The 23,113-nt window shown below is 44.1% G+C and overlaps 2 protein-coding genes across 3 annotated transcripts; both read right to left on the bottom strand.

Moving 5' to 3' along the window:
- Positions 1–6,293: 6,293 nt before the first annotated feature.
- On the bottom strand, positions 6,294–9,635 carry rhogd (ras homolog gene family, member Gd). Of its 2 annotated transcripts, none has more exons than XM_069697015.1 (2): positions 9,607–9,635; positions 6,294–8,855 (listed from the first exon to the last, which is right to left on the bottom strand). In XM_069697015.1, exon 2 carries the CDS (start codon positions 8,824–8,826, stop codon positions 8,251–8,253), a length of 576 nt encoding a protein of 191 aa, XP_069553116.1. In that variant the 5' UTR covers positions 8,827–8,855; positions 9,607–9,635; the 3' UTR covers positions 6,294–8,250. The 2 variants fall into 2 exon arrangements, with proteins under 2 accessions (XP_069553116.1, XP_069553115.1); XM_069697014.1 differs by lacking the exon at positions 9,607–9,635 and adding an exon at positions 9,140–9,583.
- A 1,909-nt stretch (positions 9,636–11,544) lies between these two features.
- On the bottom strand, positions 11,545–21,548 carry fhdc2 (FH2 domain containing 2). Its single transcript, XM_069697013.1, has 12 exons — positions 21,424–21,548; positions 19,754–20,344; positions 19,612–19,673; positions 17,282–17,384; positions 16,919–17,004; positions 16,618–16,718; positions 16,220–16,290; positions 15,815–15,922; positions 15,336–15,406; positions 14,738–14,855; positions 14,417–14,581; positions 11,545–14,299 (listed from the first exon to the last, which is right to left on the bottom strand). Exons 2-12 carry the CDS (start codon positions 20,219–20,221, stop codon positions 12,353–12,355), a joined length of 3,300 nt encoding a protein of 1,099 aa, XP_069553114.1. The 5' UTR covers positions 20,222–20,344; positions 21,424–21,548; the 3' UTR covers positions 11,545–12,352.
- Between the last annotated feature and the right edge of the window lie 1,565 nt (positions 21,549–23,113).

Here is a 23,113-nt window from a genome sequence, read left to right as displayed (position 1 = left end):
AAAATATTAATCTGATTCTAATAAGGAGGATACAAATATCCACCCACCCATGTCTGAATCCTTTGGGCTTCTCAGTTTAAAAAAAAAAATCAGGGCAAGAAACAAAAACATTGAGTAGAGCCGGCAGTGACTGCAAACATTTTTCCACGGCTCCAGCAGAGAAAGAAACAAAGAGATAAGGACAGAAGGACACAGAACAAAGGAGGGAGAAAATAACTTCTCCTTGCTTACTTTGTACCCCTGGGAAAGTAGTATTTCTTATCTGATTTAGTTCTCACTGGCTACCTAACTGCAGCTTAATGACAGTCACAGTTGAGGCACTAACAGCTTGAGTCTCCGCACGTAGAGACTAATGACATTACTCCTTGAGGGGAAACAGCTTTTGAAATCAGCAGATCATATTTCCCTTTGTCTTTTTGTTGAATTCAATGTTCCCTCACTGCACTGAGGGCAGACTGATGTTTATGTGTTGAGGGCCAAGTCCGGCAGTCTCTGTGCCAATAATGTGTTCTCTGTTCAGAAGAGGCTCACACAGGCTGACCTTTCAGTAATCCATAAACATCTCAGACACAAACACACACACACAGACACACACACACACACACACACACACACACACACACACACACACACACACACACACGCTCACATGCACAAAGTTATCCCAATCCCCTTTTGCTCACATGGCACTAAAGACAATCGGATTAACGTTTGGACTGTAAGGACTTTTTCCTTTACAGCTTACAGCACCTGAGAGTCCTGTAACAGTGTCATCCTCAATAACAACACAGTGACAAATAGATGAACCCATGTCCAGAGAGGAAGAAAAATATCTCCCTTCTCCTCCAGAAAGCATTTTCCACCTGATTAAGTCGGAATATCTACCTCAATGTGAGCAGAACGGTAAAAATTTGCTCCTCAAAGAGCTGCAGGAGAGCAGTAACCGAACAGCACAAGATGTTCTGTCTCGACACATACGGAGGCCACCGTCCCACCAAATCTCTCTCTCTCAATGGCTGAAATACATGATGTTGTAATGAAGCAGAAGCAGGACTTCGGACAGGAGCGGTGTCTGTTTGCAGCATTTGGTTCCGGTTCAGTACCAAGCAGTCTCTTTCCCAAGTGACCTTTTGCTTGATTGCCTGAATTGACAAGTTTGTGAAAAGGTTTCGCTCTCTTGCTGACAGATCCTGGAGATATAGCTGACACTGATGCACACCAGAAAGCAGAACGAAGGCATCAAGAGGATGAGTGTGAAAATAGAGGAATGTGGTTTGTTTATACTTAACAGTGTTTGGTTTCACGCTGTCTCATCATTTTAGTGTTATGACAGCTCAGACAGCATAAAGCAAGTTATAGCAGGTAATTAGGAAGGGCAAAAGGCTCTCTGTGTGGTCTGTCCCATCAAATCCAAAGGAAGAACCACAAAGCTCAGACTCAGCACATTGATTGCGTTTGATCTAAACACAGCATGTCCCATAACAATCTTTCCTTTTTTTTTTTCTTCCTTTCTTCTCACTTCATCACTCGTGGTGTGAGCGTGACTCTAACTAGTGTCAGAGTTGACTTTCTCTGGCACCTCCTGCAATCTGGCCTCTCCCGCAGTGGTGATATAGACATCAGCGAATGACAGCGTGTGAACAGCCTCTCATGGATTTTGAGGGATTGCACATCAACAATGGGCAGCCACGCAACACAGGACATCTAATCAGCCCAGTTTCACTCGGTTTGTTTTCTCAGAAGCACTCCGAAGAGCAGTTTGAGCAGCAAGAATGCCGAGGAGGGCATTTGAGGACTTTCTCTTCCCAGGCTGTTAGTGCTGTGATTCACAGGCAGCAGTTTCCAACCTCCGAGCTGCAAACCAACATAATTAATACTTGAGTAGACCTGGTTGTCTGTTCTTTTCTTCTCTCTGTTCGCTCCTCTCTTTACACTCTCATAATAGTTCAGCGCCTACAGGCTTTCATTTGGGCTGGTTCCGCTCAATCTCCAGAGTTGTGAGGAACGTTGATGAAAAAATTTCAACTGCGTGTTTAATGAAATAGTTCAACATATTTGGAAAATATGCCTTTTCACTCTCTTGCTGACAGTTACATGAGAATATCAACAGCAATTTCATGTCTGTGTGCTAAACATGAAGCTATAGCCAGCAGCTAAGCATAAATGCTGAAAACACGGGGAAACAGCTTTGCCCGACTCTTTCCAAAGGTCACAAAATCCACCCGCTATTACCTCTTAAGTTCATTAATTAGCATTTTACATCCTGTTTGTTTAAACTGAATAAAAATGTAAGAGTAAATATGACAAGTCGTTGTTTAACAGTTGGACTAATGCTGTGTTGAAATGGAACTCGTGAGCTTGTGGTTACAACATAGGAAGATGTGCTCACCGTAAGCTACGGCGATTAAGTGGTTAAAGTCATGAGAACGCCAATATAAAGCAACGGTTACACGGATGGTGTCTAGAAGCCAGTGGCAAAAAAATAAACAATCTAGCAGGCGGGTAACTTTTACAAGAAATGCAACGACAAAATTACAGAGGGAGATGAGGCCATTGGAACATCAACATTTTCCTCAAATGCATTTTTAAGGTATGAAGCAAAAGTCTACATGTCTAAAATCACGATATATTAGCTTAACATTCAACAAAAATTTGACTTCTGTAGCTTCCGCCATTTCTGTAAACGTCAGCAAACATGTCACAACTCGTGAACTCGGGGACAGCTAAAGATTTTGACTTCCAACGTCGTGAATACCACAAGAGGGGGGGGTCGTACATATGGAACTACTAAGGACTTCTTAAGGACTACTCTCCTGACACGGTAAACGCAACCCCATCTGAAGACCACTTAGCATATTTCTTGGCTGGACACAGTGACTCACTGTACTTATTTCCTTGCTGTTGCCAAGAAGTCAATAAAAAGTCTGAGCTATACAATGTTAGTCAGAATCAGATGTGTAGATTGTATTACCTCTGGACAGAGCCAAGTTGGCTATTTCCCTCTATTGTTCATGTGCACCTAAGCTAACCAACTGCTGGCTGTAGTCTTAACAGACAGACATGAAAGTGGTATCAATCTTCTCTTTGCAGGAACGGTAATAAGTGCATTTCCAAAATATTCTATTGTAAACCGCAACTGATTAGCCCATGTGACCTCAGCAGGTTACCAAGGTCCATGTCACATGGCTCCTTTATTTCTCCATCAATCTTTCCTCCTACAGCCCACCCTCTGTTTTGATTTACATTCGAAACAGCTTGACCCCATTCTCAATCATCATTTATGCCCATTTGCTGCTATTCCGAGACTGTCACAGCATCACACTCTTTCTCCTCTGCTCCGAGTCCTGTTTTGTTGCAAACACAGCCATCGGCCTTTGCTCCCCTCCGTTTTCCTTCGCAATCTCATTTTCCCTCTCCTTCTGCTGGAACAGTTTGATTTGAATGCAGAAGTGCAGCTTTCTCAGTCTCACTCTAGCTGCAGGCTGTCTGCTAGATCAAGGCCTTTTGCTTTTTCATCTTTAGACAGTGAGAAGAAGAGGAATCTCCCGAGTTCCTTGACTGAATAGCAGTGCCCGGCCTTTTTGGCTTTACCCAGAACATCATCAAACGGACAGCGAGAGGGAGGAAAGGAACAAGGGAGATTGAAGAGCAGTAGACACAGCTGAGATCAAGGCCCCGACGGAGGCCATCACTCCCACTCACTCCATGCTGATGATTCACAGAAAGGGTATCTGTTGGTCGGCTTACCCTCAGCTGCACATTTCTATCAAACAGGCAGAGACGGTACACAGAGAGAATCTCACCTCCTGCTCCTGCATTCAAATGTGAGGTTTGCTGTGTGACTACGCACTGCAGCATGGAAAAAAAAAAAAAAACATCTCCACTTACATAATTTACAGCAGACTGTAAACTGGACTCTCACTCTGTTTGTAGTCATTAAAACAGACGCATGCAAATATGGAGTACTGGGCCCTCTCTGTTCATCTTGGCTGGGGGTATAATGACCAGTGCAGGCAACATGTGCAGAAAGTTAAAACCCTTAGAAAGCTAAAAAAAAAAAAAAAACCCTCCTAGACTGCACTGGGGCAACAGACTCATGGTCTATTTTTTCTGCAGTGTTAATGCCGTTGTTGCACTTTACTATGTGCCCCGTAATGTTTCCAAACCTCCATTACTGTTCCACAAAATATACACACAATAGATAGAATATATTAGTAGTAAATGTTGGACCAAAAGTAATGTTTGTGAACGTTAGCTATATTTTAGTAGATCCCTGAGGAGGCCATATGAGAAATGTACTTGTGGTTTACAAATGTGTAAACTACAATAGTTTCTAATAGTCTTCATAAAATGTGGTCTTCAAATGTCAAATACCAGCCATAGTGTCCTGACTAAATGCCATGTTTTCTGTTCTATTGGCTAGTCTGTGGATTTAGTCTTTTTGCTCAGAGCATCCCAAATTACACTTGTTTTATTGTGCAATGTATTATAAATATGCAGTTTGGGTTTGCAAAAAAATAAACTGGAGGATTTTCTTCTTTGTTTTATGAGTTTGGGGTCCAAAATAGTCAGCCTTGCTTTTTACAAAATGAAATATGAGATTCAATTCCTTCCTTAAGAATATTTGAATACGGTATGTTAATTATACCCAAGTTTGGTGGTTCAACTTAGAAAGTTTTGGCCAGGAACCAGGTAACTGTTCATAAGCCTCCACCTTTACAGCTTTGGTTTTAAGGTCCTGTTGCTATGACAACAGTTTCAGAAATTGTCAGAGCCAGCTTTAAAGAATTCACTTGTCCAGTGAAATGATCATAATGCCATCTCACTCCTTCACATACAAAAACAAAGGCCCATGTTTTACATTTTAATTTGCAGCTTTTTTCTGACTTAAATATGTACAGAAGGCCTAAACACACAAACTATTTGCAGTCTACTCACCTAAAAATGGATCACCTTACCCGACCCACGTCTCCTTAATCCGCCTGCCTTAGTTAAGTGTATTGCAGAAGGAAAACGGCTCATCCTTTCTCATCTTATTTATTCATTACAACACTCAGTTATGACTTTAAGCTATGTTTTCAAATTCATATTTGCTCATATTTGAGTTCACTGAAACAATCCACCCCGCACGGACGCAGGCAGAAACACAACTCGTACAAGCTGCAAACATACATTCAGCATTGTCTTCGCTGCAGAGCATTTAAAGAGGGAAGGACGTTGCTGCGGTGATGTTGTACTGAGCCTTCGGTGGAGTTCAACACATCTTTCATTTGTCAGAGTCACCACCCATAGAGGTCAAAGGAATTTTTCAGAGTAAGCAGCACGCTGAGTTTTTTGAGCCCCAGAAACTGATTGAACTTGTTGGTGTCTGCTAAGCTGAACGATGGCCCTGAAAAACGGAAGGGTATAGACCATTAACTCCAAATGTACAGAAGAGAGAGGGACGGCTTTGAAGAACAGTACCCATTCTGGATAATACCGATCTGAGCTAGAGGGCTGTGTCCATCTAGTGTTCGGACATGGTAATTGAAACAGCATCAACATGAGAGAGCATGAACTATATTAACAGGGTGTATGCGACAGGAACAGTGTGGTTTCCTGAGCTGAAAGTATGTATTGCTGCGAGTACATGTGTGACTCAGTTCTGCACCTCAGTATGACTCTATTCTTACATTATTTCCTTACAGATGTGCAGCAATGTGCCGATTATGTGCGATACCGAGACCTTTTGTCAAGTCAAAACAGAAAAGAAACAAATCAAAAGGGAAATAAAAAATAATGGATGTAAAAAAAAAAAAAAAAAATCTTTCTGGTTTTAACCATTTTATTTGGCATAATTTAAAATCATCTCACTGTTAGTTCATTTATACAAATATGCTTTTGTTATTTATAAAACAATTACAAACAGATTTCTACAAATCAAGTTCCCAGTGTAAAAGCGTAGTACCACGCACACGGTAGCATACAGCTCCAGGACACAGACACAGAGAGCCTACAGGTGTGTGTTCCACTTGAACAGCATTATCTGAGTGCAATCGGGACATGGCAAAAAAAAAAAAAAAAATGAAATGAAATGAAAAAAAAACAAGCTCACCACAGATGACAGTTTTACACATTGTGCACTTACGTTCAACCTTCCACACACCGATCTGAGACATTTTCACACATCTTTTGGTAGATCTCAAACCGCTCCACTGTTGTCACACGTCTCGCTCGTACTGTGCTTTAGTTATTCTAGACTTTACACAGGTTGACTTATGTACCCCGCTCGAGAGCGTAAATGAAAATAACTGTTGTAGAAAGGGCTGCTATTATTGCTGGCAGCTGTAGGCACAAATGAGCAACCAGTCATTACAAAAAGTATTCCTTAAAATGTATAAAAACCTTCAAATGTGATGAGGCACGTTCCTGCAACGCAGCTCTCGCTAACCGCATGTGCACGTTGTGCTTGTGCTTTGCCCTCGTTGCACCATGCAATGCAGGGATGTAAACCACAGTCGGTTAAGAGCTGTGGGCCGCGAGTGCTTCGCTTTACGAACGCGCGCAGACTCGCCGCGCAAGATGTCAGTCTAGCACCTGTGTCTAACAAAAACAAAGAAATGGTGCAGGAAGAGTGTATTTACTGGCAGGAACTGAGGCAGAAAGCTTCTGAAAGATCACAAAAATAAAAACTTTTGTTTTGTGAGTTGGTTGGACCTGTGCTTTAAATGTCTTGTGGCACTTGCAGCACTATAATGAGAACCTTTGGGTTTGACAAAGGAGCTCTGCGTTGGTCTTTGGTTTAGATAAGGCACCTGACCAAATGAAAGGCTCCGTCCATATTGAAGATAAATTGCTGTTCCAAGTTAACAAGGCAGCTGTGACACCGCTTACTCCAAGATGAAATGATATTCACCTAACCAAGACAGTATAAGATAAGAAGTATATAGCCTAGCGTAAGCCAGTTAAAACATATTCTGGTATTACATGCTATACTGAATCAATTATGCAGTGGTCATTGTCTGCTGACCTTAAATGTAAGACAATAATGTAATTAACAAGGGAGGCATTATGGAGTTCTGGTTTATCAAATCGGAGTATTAACTACAGCACATGTACATCTTACTGATCAAATAAACATAAGCTATTACAAAAAAATATATTCCAACTTTGGCCATAACCGCACTTGTAGGTTAAAAACATTAGGAAAAGAAAAAAAAAAAAAAAAAAGTCATTTACAGAGTAAATTCACCATGATTAGACAAAATAGTCTCTTTGACCCCAACCTGTCAAAAAGGAATTCTTAGGCATGTTTTTAATGGCACTCGGTGTGAGCCTCAAGAGTTAAGACACGGACAGAGGAGAGCTGTGCTACAATCTGACTTCCTGGCTGAGTCGGCTCCAGAAATCCTGTACCACCGCGGGTCCATTTGGCAAATGCCTGATGACACCTGCTCCTCTATTGCTGAAGAGGGGAAATGGTAGGCTACTTTTAATAGGTCAGTCTTATCTTCGAAGGCCTATTGGCTCTTCCATGCGGGGAAGTGAGAGAGCAGTGTAGGAGGCTGGAAGGGAAGCCTGCCAGACAGCTCTAACACGCCAGCCTGAGCACAAGGGGAATTGCAAATAGAGAATTTAACCTTTAATCTGTGCATTTGGTTAAGAGGTACTGGCATTTGTCCAGGAGTCATCACACCTCGTGTGGACCTAAGCTGCTTGAAATTAAAACGTGTTCACCTTCTACTCGGCTGTTCATTACATCTATATAGGCAAGTCGAAGCATCTCGATGGTAACGTTGCTTGACACTCATGAGATGCAACCTAGGTGAGAATATGAGGTAGTCATTCGTTCTCCACCTGAACAAAGGCAGATCTCTTCTCTCCAGTCAAACAGGGTAGCTTGGTTGGTTGGTTTGGATGTTATTATGGCTTGTGGCAACCATGATCAGCATTTTATAAGGCAAAGCAGAGAAGCTATAAATCTAGAACAGACGTAAAATTGAAAATGTGTAAATATCAAAAGTTAAAATGTAAGAAAAATAGAGGAGATAAGGTCTGTTGCCCTCATTTAGGCATAGTCACTTTGGTGATGATGGCAAAACAGTGAGATCCTCCAGGAGATGAATAAGGAAGAGAGGAGTAACAGAGCAGCTGAAAACTGCCAGCGGTGGTACGAGGACAGTCAGACGGCAACCTTTGTTCCCCAAGCCTTCCTTTGCATCTGTGGCTCTCCATCATCCCTCTCCACAGTCCAAATCTGGGAACAATTTATTACAACAGCACACACTTCTTGGGACTCTTTTTCATAACTGGATACAACACCGCCCTCACGGCTTCAGCGAAAACCTCCCTGACGCCGTCCTGCAGCAGCGCAGAACACTCCATGTATTTAACAGCCCCGATCTGCTTGGCCAGGGCGTTGCCCTGCTGCTGGGTGGTTGGAGCCAGGCCCTGCTCCTTTAGCTTCTTCACCGTTTCCGCGTCACCCCTCAGGTCTCTCTTGGTGCCCACCAGCAGGATGGGCACGTTGGGGCAGTGGTGGGACACCTCGGGGTGCCACTTGTGCCTGACGTTGGCGTGGGATGAGGGGCTGCCGATGGAAAAACATATGATGAAGACGTTGGTCTGGGGGTAGGAGAGGGTGCGCAGGCGGTCGTACTCCTCCTGGCCCGCCGTGTCCCACAAGTTGAGGCTGACGGTGCGGCCGTCCACGCTCATCTGAGCGCTGTAGTTGTCGAACACCGTGGGGATGTACTCTTCGGGGAAGGCGTTGGTGGTGTAGGAGATGAGTAGGCAGGTTTTGCCGACTGCCCCGTCACCCACCACCACACACTTAATGGTCTGCATCCTGCCAACGACCACTGGGGCTGCAGCACCTGACAACAAGACGACAAACAAACAAACAAACAAACAAACAAAAAAAGAAAACAAACAAAACAAAAACACCTGGGTAACTACCGATTCCAAACATTTCCTGTAATGTAAAAGCATTTCCTCGCCGGTGATGTAAGAAACACGGTGATTAAAGTGTAAATGACCGGTGGCCCCGCCGGCCCGGGACACCACGACCGCAGCTTTAAACCGCAACACAGCTTTTCACCCATTTTAGCCGACGAGCTAACCGCCGCCGACATTTAGCTCGTCATTAACCGTGACATACCAGGTGTGCTACGCGTCCGGCCGCTCGCTGGAAAAAGTCGTCCTTTGAACGAGGGACAACGCCCGAATCAAAAGCGAGACGCCGCCGCAGCTCGTTTTTTTTTGTTTTGTTTTTTTTGTGTGTGGGGGGGGTCGCGTTAATGTTTCTCGTTGTTCCCTGATGACACAAGGCGTTCCCCGCCGCTGACTAGCATCGAGCTAAGGAACTAGCGGACTTGGGTAGCTAATGAGCTAGCTCGTTAGCAAACAAGCTGAAAATGTATTTTTGCAAAACACTTGTTTAAAAAAAAAAAAAGAAGAAGAAGAAAAAAAAAAAAAAAAAAAAGTGCGTTTTCTGGTCGGATAACAACCAAGTTACTCGCGGGAAAAACAAAACAAAAAAACAAAACAACCTCTCCCAAGTCCGACACCTGCCTGAGACGTGATAACTCGCTCGAGCAGTGAACTTCTCAGGATCGTGTGACTTACCGCCACTTGGCTTTCGATCTCCTTCTGCCTGGTATCGTCAATCACAGCCGCATCCGGGGAGCCGCTGATGACGTCACACTCGACGTTACGGAAAAGCAATGCAACCTGGGAGTTGTAGTTTCGTTGTGTTTTTTTTTGTTGTTTTGTTTTGTTTTGTTTTTTGTTTGTTTTTTGACAGTCGTCACAGTGCGGCGCGCGCGGCGGTAGATGGCGGTGTTGGTCTTTTCTGTTTTTCTCAGACTTTCCGTTATGAGCTGTGTTGAAAACCATCGACAGCCTGGTCAGTCTGTGATTATAAACCATCTGACGTCAAGCACGAACAAGTTAAAGCGAATAGCGTTTTTATTAGAACCTCAATTTCCAAGGGATTTTATTATTATTATTATTTATTTTTACTGCACTACTAAAGGCTTCGCTATTTGACAGCTACAATAACTTGATGCTTTCCAGATCGATATTTTATGAAATATGCAATGTAACAGATTAGACTACCCAACAATATTTTGAGTTCAACCACATTTAACTGCTGCTTACGTATACATGTCAATTAATCAGTGCTAACATTTTAATATTGCATCATGAATGGGACCATTTTGCATTATTTTGATTCAATTTCCTCCACCAAAATCTGAAGTAGCCTATAGCTGGAAAATCTACTGACAAAATAAAGTAGTCGCACAGAAGGATATTGTTTTGTGTTATTTTGGAAGTATTGACACATTAATGTAAACAGTGTTTTGATGTTGGTTGCGGCAAAGCTGTTAACATTAATTGTGTGACATTAGGGAACTTCTTGGAACACTGTTGGTTAGTTGTAACAATGCTTCATATTTCCTGAGATATTCATATGTTTTGAATTGATCATTTAAATGTGTAATCCACAACTGTTCAACAAATATTCAGTAAAAAGTACAATACATGATATTGAAATCAGCACTTTAATATTAGTGTAAAATGTCAGATTTATGAATGGAGTTTGGCATGATATTTCCCCTGCAACCGACAGCATTTATTTCAAATTTCATTTTTCCGTGAATTTTACCCCCTGAACATGTAACCTGTCAGTCAGAAGTGGTGGATGGTGAGAAACCCTTTGATATGAAATATAAATGATTGACTTCCAATGTAACACTTTATATCCAATCACTCAATTCAAATCCAGTAGGTTGGTCCTTCATTTAAAGTTGACAAACTCTCTACTTTGACTTGCTCCATCCTGCCATTAAATATCTGTGTGTTATAGTGTGTGCATAGTACATACCGCCACACAAAAAGGCCATAAACACTCCTGCCCCCCGTCTCTTGGGCCGCATCCTGTCTTTAGTCTTAAAACTCATATATCACTTATTCATCTTCAAACAAGTAATTATTCTCACTCGCTCAGTGGTTTCAGATCAATACACGAAGCAAGCTTAAAGAGGGTTTGCTTTAGACTACTCCGTCCAGCACCCCTGGAGACCTGTTGATGATGTCACCTCTATGCACTGAGGCAGGTTAAAAGGCCAGCGCTGACCAACAACCGGACACTCAACAACACAAAGAGGCACCAGTTTAATGCGTTTCCCAAGAGGTTCTGGCGTCACTGCAGCCTATAAAAGGGAGAATTCCCACTGGGACCCTACACCCACAGTCACCCTCTACCCCAACCCTTGCACCCCACTATTCTGCCAGGAGATTCCCTGGGACGTCTGTAGCATTTCCATGACAACAGCCACTGATGGGATAGGGGGTGACTGTGTCAAGAGATGCAGAAAGACGGAGTTCAGACGACAAGGAGGGAAAAATGAGGGTGACTGGTGTGGAAAAATGGAGAACCTGAAAGTGAAAGCTCTCCAAGCGAGCGCTCGCCTGAATGCAGACCTGAAGGAACTCATATCGGTAACTTTTAACCTGACCGATGAGCAAGTTTCTCAGAGACTGATGACACCACTATTCACGTCACGGTCTTTATTCATCTTCTCTTATTTACAAATCCACATAATACAGTGAATAACAACCAATGCTATTCAATAAAGTTATAGAATCTTTTGATATAAAATAAAAAATGACAAAAATTACAGTAACCATCTCCTCACAGCCTCTTTGTCAGTTTGTAAAGTGCATCAGAATGATGAAGCCTCTTAACAAGAGGATGAACAGATCAATATTGTACCAAGTTCAGTTGGGACTGTGAAACTGCCAAGTTTGAGGACACAATAATCACTTCGCAGAGGGGTCACAGTATTCACTGTATTTGGACAAGTTCCTAAACTGAAATTAGAAAAGGAAAAACTGCTATTCTAGAGAGACTGAAACAGTTTTCCAAATTACAATTCTTTCAAAGCAATGAGTCGGCACAGAGTAGTGTTCAAATTGGTAGCATTTTACTAACGTGAATTAAGTGTTAAGCTGCTCTACATATGAATAGTTACTGGAGGATGCGTCTTCTTTTGCTGTCCTATTGCCTGCAAAGGACACATATGGGTGTAAAAAGAGGTAGATTGTAGAGGATACACTATTCTGCTAATGGGTCAAACACAGGAGATAAAGTATTCCTGATGGTCCCAGTGCAGTTTCCTCTTACACATGTAGAATCTAAACACTCAGACCTACATATACATTTTATAAAGTTTGATTTGAGATGAAGTACAGTTGAGCTGAAGATGCTTCATGCTCTTCACATATACCCATACGGTATTACACTGAAATCAATAAAGACATGAGAAGTTTCAGAAAACTACTCAGTTCAGGCACTTATTGACTTCAATCACTTCCACAGAGGCTGAGCTGCAGCAGCTCGAGGCATTTTGGGTCCAGGTATCCGCGAAGCTGTTGGGATTTTAGAGCTAGCAGTCGAGGTGCTTGTGCTTGTTGTCTTGGCAGTTTTGTTTCGGGCAGCTGATATGACAGCCGTGCGGATGGTCTTGGCTGTGGCAGAGGATGGGCTGCGGGCGGTGCTGGGTTGGGAGGGAACCCGAGTCTCGGAGTTCGGGGCGAATCGTTTGGACACACGGAGAGGAGCTCCTCTGATGAAGGCGGGCTGGGTGCTGCCAGAGACCTTCTCTGGTACGGATCTGTCTGAAGTCCTGCGGGTCAGCATGGGCTTTCCTGGAGCCTGTGCCTGACTGCCAGCTCCCTCCCGTGTGCTGTTACTCCGTTTAACCTCTGCCTGCACAACAGTTGGCCGAGTTACAGGAGACGAGCGCATTGATGTGCTGCGAGGAGTAGACAGCCGGGTAGGGGTGGGTGGGTTTGTTTGGGTTGGGGCTCCATTTGAAGGCTCAGTTTTAGAGCGCACCCTGGGAATGCCTGTGTTATTGGAAGGACCTGCACGTGACCCAAGTCCCCTCTTGGCCCCTATCCCACTGCGCACAGGGATCTTCATGGCTCGAGTCTCCTCCTTTAATGTTGGAGACCCCGGAGTGGTCCTCTCTTGAAGGTCGACCCCCCTCTCTTTCCTCCACTTGGAGCAGAGGCTCGGTGCGGGCCGTGGGAGTGGGGAGGTTGGGGGTGACAAGGCATCATAGGATCGGAGGCCCTTCACCAGAGTGTGGCACTCCAGTGTTTCACCCACGTGGGAGTAGGACCTCCCGATCTCCCTCTCAGCACTTGGCAGGTCAGACACCTCCTCTGGCTGTGGCTGGCTGAACTCTGGTAGACTGGAGGGCATCCAGTTCTCCCCCACAGGTGCGGACACCAACTCCGTGTCTGTCTGTTCTCGTGAATCTGCATCAGGCAAAGGCATCGCAGCACTCGTTTTAATACAAGGCACATCTCTCGTCTGTAATTGCGACTGGACGTCATCTGAAACATTTACAGACGATCGTGATTTGGTGTCAGATCTCGGGTACTTCAACAGCCCAGCCTTCGTGTCTCTATGAGAAAGTACCCCACTTGTATGAACAGACTGCTGTACGGCCTCATTGACACAAGAGCCATCGGATTTACTCTGAAGAGGAGAATTACTGTCTGTGACTGGTAAGCCAAACCTATGTCCATAAGAAGAAGCCTGGCTTTTAACACACTGAGCCGGTGTGCTTGTATTCATAGCAGCAGAGTTTGTACTGGAACTGTTCATCAAAACCATGTGTACATGAGTAAAATCTGCTTCTTTTTCAAGTCCCGTTGCCTTCGGTCGGCCTTGCAGCATGTAGGAAATGCTCCCAGGCCTGTGTTGCTTCACCGTGAAGCCACTTCCATGTCGAGGGGGACTAAATGTTGCAATGTGTGAGCTTCGAACTGCTTCCATGCTCAGGTTTGCTGCTGGGCTGTGTTGAGCTCTGCTCCCTCTGCCCAGAACAGGTTCTTGGTCAGTGGGCGAACATGTGCCATCAGTCTCTGGGGAGCTGCAAAGTGCAGCAGTGGTTTCATGGTCAGAGGAGCTGTTTGAGTGATAACTGGTTGACGTTGGGCTGCTCCCCAGCTCGGGGAAGGTTTTGAGCACAGATGTGTTGTGGAGATGCATGTCACCGTGGAGGTGGTGGGTGTATCTGCGGAATTCAGAGCTTCTCAGACTACGACGACTCCAGGTGCAGCTCAAATTCTTCTCCAGAAGTTTCTCTAGTTCATCTTGGTTTTCCTGGCTTTGAGGCTCTCTGGCCAGGCTCAGGCTAAGGTCCAGCCCCGTGCACACAGCCAGAGAGCGGCGTTTTTCTCCAATCTCACGTTGACGTTCCAGACGCTTCTGCTCCTTCAGTTCCCGGTCAGAATTTTCCTATAAAAAAAAGATAAGAGATAGGGTAACTGGTCGCTTTTAGCAATCTTTAGTGCAGAGTTCAATTTATGTGTCTAATTTCTGTAACGATACAATTTTTGGTCATCAGTGTCGTACCTGGACAGCTTTTTGGAAACGGTGGCAAAACAAATTGAAGACCTTGCAAGCCTCCTCTAGTTTAAAAGTGCTGTCATCTTCACAGAAGAACTCCACCAGAGCCTGACTCGACATCCTCATACCCTCAACCTCATCATCTGCCTCCTTCAGACGCTCCTCAGCCACCTGCACACAGATGGAAAAAAAATATCTTTTAAAACTATTTCTCTGCAGCTATCCTTGAACATGTTTATTACCTTTCATTAGAACATGCTATGTTGTGAATTTGAGATTAAATTGTAGGTTGAAGACTGAGTACATTTAAAACAATATGTTGTATACCTCCAGAAAAAGCTGTGTATGCTGCTGAATCTCCGCCTCAGTTTGTATATTTGCCTTCAGGTTCACCACTCTACTTTTTAACTTGGATAAGTCATCCAGCACAGACTCCTCACACAACCTGCAGAGGAGGAAAGGACATATAAAATCATTTTTATAATAAGAACTTTACAGAACCAGTTGTGTAATCTGAATAATTCACATAATCAAAAATAGCGAATAAATGAATGCACATGATCCAGAGTGTCAGGGAATTGTTTTTGTAAGTTGGGTTCCTGGAAGGTTTCAGTGATGTGGGTGCAGTTTGGGAATTCTCATGAGGTTAGCACTTTGCTTTGATAGAGAATCAAAGAAAATAACTTTCCACTCACTAACTGCTGCAAAACTCTGCTCAAATACTGGCTTGGAGTATCAATATTGTCATAACCCACTTTCACTTAGACTATTGCTGACTGCTGGGTGCGTTGGTCTGATACAGAAATGCAACAGATTTATGTTTGTTTTAGCAGACTGTTGATATTATTAAGCAGGGTTTGTGTATCCCTCCAAGACTCAATCAATGAAGGACCTGATAGGATCCGAATTTTGGGAAGAGACTGACCTGGAGGCGGAGCCAATGTGGCCTAGTTGGCTGGGAAATGACAGTAAACTCTGGTCCTTTTTCACAGCTTCCTGTGGAGACAAACACAAATGATTATCCAGCTATTGTTTCCCAAGAAGCATCACATCGTTTGCTAATGGTGACAAAATCATACGCTCTGTGGAGCCGTCTGGTTCGAGGGTCTTCTTCGGCCACTGTTCTTTTCTTTGTGGTCTGAAACTATGTTATTCTTGCAAAAATTGTGCTGATAGTAATTTCCCCAAATGTTTTTAGTCAGCAATATGAGCCCCTTTTGACTTTGGAGGTCCAGCTTTTCCAAAAATACTTTCACATATAACACACAAACTTTTTCATAAAGAGCATTGTTCTGATTTAAAAAAGAAAAAAGAAAAAAGGAACTGGCCTTATCAGACCTTACTTCTCTTAATGAGGTTTGTCTATGTAAAAAAAACCAACATATAATTTCTTTCTCATCTTACCATAGCAACGAAATGCAGCAAATTCATGGCCGGCTTGTTGGCTTTGGTGTCAGCCAGCTTGAGTAGGGATGAAATACGAAAACCAGCAGCGTTCCCCGCATATCCTCCCTGAGAAGTCACACCCAAGGTCAGAATAACATGTACACACACACACACACACACACACACACACACACACACACACACACACACACACACACACACACACACACACACACACACACACACACACACACACCATGTGACAACTTCAAACAAACAGTGATTCAAAACCCAGGTGCACATCCAGTGAACACACACCCAGACCACTAGAGCGACCGGTGCATTGTACACGGATAAAAAGAACCGATTCTTCTTTCTCAGGCTGAAGAAAAGAGGAAAATAAATAAATAAAGAAGCACTCACAGCATTCATATAGTTCCCAGCTTTCAGCACCAAGCGGAGGATGGAGTGTAATTCCGGACAGCTCAGCAGTTCTGGGAGAGTAAAAGACAGAGATTCAGTATTGTGCCTCAAGGTTGAAATAATGAGTATGAATGTGTATGCAGCTAACATCAAGGCCATGAAATGAATCAGCAACTTTGTTCTGAAGAAGTGATACTCAAACTAAAAAACCTCTTAAACAAAAAATATGACTGATAGCAGCTAAATCAGTAAGTTATTTGAATGCTAAATACTTTATCTCATTGGCATTCTGACTCTAAACATCCCCACATTAGATTGAATACAAGCATTTAAAGAGGTGCATCACAGTTCACAATCTTTATAGCAGTGGAATACACAACTCCCCGCTGTTACTTTACCTCTGGCCGCCTCCCTCAGGCATCTGGCTGCCACACACAGAGAGGTCACAGCAGGGTCAAACTCTTGTTGCAGGATCATGGCATCTAGACGCAGCCGAAAACTAGTGAAGGAGGAAAGAGGGGGACAGAATGATCAATGGACATGTTTGAGTGATGACGGAGACAATAAAAGGCACTCCAGATCAGTCATCAGTTAAACAAACAGGCCATCTCAAAGTGAGGTATGGAAGAGAGGAGTTTTAAAGCTAAACACAAAAAAATCTGTTGGGATATTTGGTCATTGGTAATTTTGGCTATGTACCTGGGGACTTCCACCAACAGCAGCATGAAAAGATCGGGCTCCCCAAGCCAGCTACGCTCCCCACTAAACCTCCTCAGGCGAGACTCCTGCGAGAGAAGAGATTTTGAGTGAAATCTGAAAAGCAGCCTTTTACAATAAAATAAAAAAAGTCAGGAATACTAAAACCAACATGGTGTTAGGAGTCAATTCCAATATCTTTCAGCGTAGTCCTTCTCTGGAAACAGACCACATCAGATGACATGGTGTAATGGCAAACTTTTGATCATTCTAACCAGAGCCAGATGACGAGTAAGAGAAGCACGAGGGGGAGGAGAGGAAGGAGCTTGTCACTGTTGTGTTTGTTTGCCAGAAAAGGCCCTTTACCTCCTCATTGTCAGGCAGCAATTTGCAGAGCTCTGCGAGCTTCTCTGCTCCGTAACGGTCTCCTGCACCCTGCCTGATATCCTCCACTATCTCCTTTGCAGGCCTGCGGAAAAACAACAACAAACACATGTTGAGTATGACATCATTTCATAAGCAATGGTTGTTTCAGCCTTAGAAAGAGTAGGACACCCTCAGACAACCCATGTTGTGCCCATTAACATCCCGTGTTTTCACTCAATTATGAGGCAAATCCTGTTCTTATCCGTCTCGGGGAGGGAGAGGGGATCAACGCCACACTTGGCGATATAAAGTGGCAAATCCACCGAGCAAATAAAAGACAGACATGCACAGAAGACGTCTTGGAGGGGGGCTTCTCAAACAAATTCTCCTCATTCACCGCTTAGCATTTACATTCATATCTTATCATTTGACACCAACAGTTAAAAGGTCACCTATGAGGACATTTTAAAGTACCCTGAGAATATAAACTATTCTGAAGAACTCCCTTTCAAAACGGAAACACTTTTTGTTAATTGCTTCAACAAAATCTATTGAAAACAGCATGCAGACTGAAACAGCCTATGAATAACACAACATGAAATGATATTGAAGAGACTACTCAGACACAAATAATGCAAATCTGGATTTTGTTTAAACTACACCCACATTTGAATAAAAGCTGTGTCTCCCTCCAGAACAGAGGGCCAATAATCTCCCAACCAGACAAATGTTTGTGTACAGAGGAGACTCTTTTCACATAAAGGCTTCCCTTACAAGTCTTGACAAATCTAGTTTAGAAAAGAAACGCTCCGCTCAGAGGCTCATGGAGGCATGACAATATCCCAACTCAGCACTTTTCTCCAACCTCAGTAGTTCTACAAACAAATGCTGTGTGATTTTCAACATAAGACATTTAACTCGAATGTTTCGGTATGTAAATGTGGTTAAATGATTATAAAACAGGCCTATTCATTACAAAAAAATGCAGCTGTGTTTGAGCCACCCAAAAGAGGCTTTTCGGGATGCATGAATATGGCAAGCCACCGGTGGGGTCTCTCTCTGCAGGGGGTAGCTTTAAGATTAGACACTCTTAAAGGGCATCAGCAGGTGTCAACTCTGACTCCTCAGGCCATACCAGGCCACTCACCACCCTCCTCCTCCAAGACCCTGCCCAGCTGCTCAGGGTGCACCCTCCCCTGCAGTACACCCTCTCCCCTCCCAGACACCAGCCGTCCCCTCTGCTGTTGAGAGTTCACACTTCTGACAGGGACACCCGTCCACCTCTGACATATGGCTGCACTCTTCAAGTGAAGTACTGTTCCCCTGGGCACAGTTGGGACACATTTGAGTTTCCTGCTCATAAAACTACTTTCAGTTTTGACTGATAATGTAAATGCAGACAAAAAGGGCTGACGCTCCTAAAGTGTGCCAGATCGTTAGGAATACGGCTGCAACTTTTGATTATTTTCTCCCAATTACTTTTTAAATTAATCATTTGGACTATGAAATGTAAACAAATTGTGAAATCATGCTCAGAAGTCAATGTAATGTCTTTGTCCCATCAACAGCCCAAAACCAAAAGACAATCAATTTACATTGATTTAAAAAAAATAAACTATCAAATCTTCACCTTTGATGAGCTGTAAACTGTGAATGTTTGGCGTAATCACATATGAAACAAATCATTGATAATCAGAACAGTTTACATTGAACTTTCTGTTCTTTAACTCACTGATTAATCATTTCACTGGTCTTTAACCTCCCTAAATTCACTCACACTGCTCCGCTCCTCTGCTCCTTTCACTGGTTACCAGTAGCAGCCCGCATCTGTTTTAAAATATTGGTACTTGCGTACCGTGCTGCGAACAGATCGGGTCCAGTGTACATCCAGGACATGGTCCAACCCTGCACCCCAGCCCGTTCACTCCGCTCTGCATCCACCAATCGGCTTGTTGCTCCCTCGCTGCGAGCTAAACACTCTACAAAATCACGACTGTTTGCTGTCCTGGCTCCTAAATGGTGGAATGAGCTCCCCAACGACATCAGGACAGCGGAAACTCTGTACATTTTCCACCGCAAACTAAAAACACACCTCTTTCGACTTTACCTTGAATAGGTAGCACTTTAGTGGCGCTTAAAATGGCACTTACTTACAATACTTTGTAGTTTGGCTTTGTTGAAGAAAATTTTACTTTCTTGATTCTTGTTGTTCTGAATTTGTACCATCATGGTTGAAATGCACTTATTGTAAGTCGCTTTGGACAAAAGCATCAGCTAAATGAAATGTAATGTAATGTAATTTCAACTAAATGAGGTAATAAAAGTCTTACATTTTGAATTGGCGTAGAAATATTCCTATGTTCATACTGCGTTTGGAGTCGAATAGGGAGATCTGCAAAGAAGCAAAGAACACATGTAAGGGCAAGAAAAGAGAAAGAAAAGCTTCTCTGCCATGACCTGTAATGATCTGACCTCTTCCGAGCTATCCTGGGGGGATTTGGAGGGCAGCAGCGCAGACCGCCGTCTCAGGGTGCTGCTCCTGTCCCGTGGCTTATTGTCCTTCTGACTGAACAGCTCATCCAGAGAATGGAGGTCTATGGGGAACTCGTCCTCGCCCGGGGCCGCCCCGCTCCACACACTCTTCCTCCCCTCTACCTTCTCTTTGGGGATACGTTCCCAGTTCAGCTTCCTCAGCCGGCTGCGGCAAGCGCTGTCTGCCCGGGAGAAAGGCGAAGAGGAGAAGGATGCAGGTGGAGGTGGCGGGGGAGGAGGAGGGGGCGGTGGTGGAGGTGCCATGGATTGCGGCGGAGGGGCGGCCAGCACCAGACGTGACTCCATGGCTGTCACTTCCACAGCGTCAGGGGGAGCGGCGGGACGGGCAGGCTGTGTTCCATGAAAGGCACGAGATTCCTTGATGGCCACAGTCAGGTTGATGTGCATAGAGGCTGCCTGGTCATCGGAGGGAGAAGCGACAGCGGGGGAACTGGCTCTGCTCCGTCAGTCAGCGATGTCTTCTCCAGATTCCAGTGAGCTCTAATTTAAAGGTCAATGGATAATTCCAGTCTAGGAAACAAAACAACAACAAAATTCTCATTTCAGACATGATTGAGCACAGACAGAGACAGGATATTTGGAGCAGCAATCTGTCAGCTTCAACTGAGGCTGATGACCTCAGTGGGGCTGCTCTGACACCTGGCCTCACTTCTCCTTTCATTAGCATGACTTCAGCACATTGACTGATCTAACAAGCAGTTGGAGCTAAACATCTAACCTCTCGTTCAACTTTCAGTGGAAGTTCAAGGCGTTTTTGGGAAGGTACTAGTTGGACAAGATGAGCTCGCTCCTTCTTTGGGCTGTTTGAACAGCTTGTCCCATCCTGTTCAGTTTCACCTCACTGCATGCAGGCACACCTCCACCATGCCTTTTCCCTTCTAATTACAAAATATGGAGACACCACAGGGGAGGGAAGACGCACATCTAACCGCAAAGCCGAGAAATAAAGGGTCTGCAGCTTCACAGATCACGATTTTAAATATTCCTATGAGAGGTTAACATCTGAAAGCGGGTTGGACACACTTGCACCAGCAAGTATGAAGCAGGTTTAGTAATTCGTTTGGAAATGACTCAGGGGTTTGTGTCGTCTGGTTCAAGGAAAGCTCTTTAATCACAACACGGCTTCGCAATGGGCCAAAACACACCCTCTCGCCCTGTCTCGCCTTCTCTACATGAATCATGACATTAAGGGGAGCTTTGCAGGGATGCGCTTGATTGCCAAGCTGTTCCACGGAGTGCGGCATGAGCGCGCTGCAAAAACCGCAGCCGGTGATCTTGGCCTCCATCATTTAATGATATCTGTATCTTAACAAGCGAAAGTATAATTTCACAAATCTGGTTGCTTAAGAGTTTTTGCAGTGAGGGGAAATTTACAGGCAAACCGAGTCATTAACAAATAAAACGCAGAATAACTTCAAATGAGATTTTTTTCAAGTTTATGTTGACATTTGGTTTTAAAAGTTAAACAGTTTCTCATTGTTCATCCCTGTAAATTTGAGCTAAAACTATAGTTAAAAAAAAAAAAAGATACCTTAATTTAAGGTTGACAAAACATTGTTTTCGTGTCTGATTCAGGTTATTTTACTTACCTGCCGCTGCGGCCACACGCCTCCAGTGAGGTAAACACCAACAAGAGCGACAGGTTTATTCTCACAGAAAACTTCCATAAATGTACGTCGCCGCTTTGTGTTTGCTTCCCTTCTTTATCCCGGTGACTGCTGCCGCTCCACTCGCTGCAATCTCTCGTCTTCCTCAACTTGCAGGGAAACTTCCACACAGATCAACGCGAGCGCGCAGGCGCGCGCCCCCACGCTGATATGCCTTTATTGTATCCTCCCAGTTTTCCCATGGGCGGATTTAGGGTTTTCAGGTGGGAGGACACTCGATGTTTTCGCTCAACTTTAATCCACTTCAAGATTTTAAAGATGTTATGATGGGGCTGAAGTCTTGGAATATTTACCGTGTTGAAAAAGATTCAATCAAACTGTTAAAATCCTCAACAAAATCAATAACCCAAAACTTGAAACTCCTACATCTAGTGGTTTTCCAACAATGTTTGCAAAGTCCAGATAAGATTGTACATGAAAGCCTGTATACTGTCAGGAGCTGTGCAGACAACTAAGTCTCTATTTCAGGCTAATCATCATAGTGGGCAGGACTCTGATCTGTGATTGGTGAAGAAGGCCTTGATCATGCTTAGAGGAGTATGCTATTGAGAACCTGAGAGAGGCAGCAGATGGCTATCAGACATGGGAAATGATGTCTGCATCTCCTCCCTGAACCAAGACCTAAGCAGAGGTGAAAGCGAAGAGGCCAGAAGTCCCACTAGGGTGCTGAAATGGCCCAGGTGCCGCAATGTAGACCTATAACACCGACCTTTCATCTCAGGTGCTGGAGCACTCCCGGCCCATGTCACCTGGTGCTCCCGGGTCCGGCTCAGGTAGCCCCTCTCACAGGCCACGCTGACAGGCAGTCATCATCACTTCTGTGGTTGCAGTAATTAGGAGGTTATGACCCCAGAGATCTAGCTATTGTTGTGCCTGAGCCGCAGGGCATGTTATAGTGTGCCTTGCCAGAATAAACCTCTCTCAGGAAACTTCACTTTCTATTCAGTCACTCACTTCTCAGAGTACAGTGCCCTTCTCAGAATACAAGGAAATGCCACTGTTGAGAGACGGCAGCTTTATAGTCCAAAAAGGGCCCGAACTACCCTGCACAATCCCACATATTATGCCAGCATTCATGCAACACAGACATTGTGACAGTGATTAATGAATAGTAAGGAGTTAACTTGGCATCCCTCACATGTTTCACCAAGATAGTTAAATTGCAAGGAGACAAAACAGTGTGTGATGTGCACAGGCCCACTCCCAGTTGGTCTCCTTTGCATAACAGTGAGCTTCAGAGCCTGTGCTTCACTTGACCCATTCTTTAGTGAATGAATGTGCATGAGGGTGCTCATGTGTAACAGTTGTGTGTGTGAGCCATGCAGTGCGAGGGGGAATTTATGCATTCAAGTTAAACTGCATTGCATGAGAAATAAGTGTTTTCCTTGATCAGAATAATGTCCCAAACTTGTTTGATCATAAGTGTGACATTTCTCTGATGTCTTACCAAAACCTGCCACTTTTTTTTCTTTCTAAACAATGTCAAGCTCAACACATGAGATCCAGTGCCAACTACCCTGCAGCTCAGCCCTTAGTTTAGCAGGGTAGTTAAAGCCATGCAGCAAGTGTTAGCCCTTCACCATCTCTCCTTCTTAATCTCTCTTTGAAGTCC

The sequence above is a fragment of the Brachyistius frenatus genome, unplaced genomic scaffold (assembly GCF_029030835.1).
Source record: "Brachyistius frenatus isolate BFR_SWC_R1_liver_20210118 unplaced genomic scaffold, ASM2903083v1 Contig_22, whole genome shotgun sequence".
Classification (NCBI taxonomy): domain Eukaryota; kingdom Metazoa; phylum Chordata; class Actinopteri; family Embiotocidae; genus Brachyistius; species Brachyistius frenatus.
The sequence above is the reverse complement of the archived record's forward strand: the minus strand, read 5'-3'. Positions and strand labels throughout refer to the sequence as shown.

Bases quoted from the DNA above. Each gene is read 5' to 3' on its own strand.
- rhogd (XM_069697015.1), bottom strand. From the start codon at position 8,826: ATGCAGACCATTAAGTGTGTGGTGGTGGGTGACGGGGCAGTCGGCAAA.
- fhdc2 (XM_069697013.1), bottom strand. From the start codon at position 20,221: ATGCACATCAACCTGACTGTGGCCATCAAGGAATCTCGTGCCTTTCAT. The intron at 17,005-17,281 runs GTAAAGGGCCTT...CTTCTCTCGCAG, and splicing joins TGCTGCCTGACAATGAGGAG to GAGTCTCGCCTGAGGAGGTT. The intron at 15,923-16,219 runs GTGAGTGCTTCT...GTGACTTCTCAG, and splicing joins CTGGGAACTATATGAATGCT to GGAGGATATGCGGGGAACGC.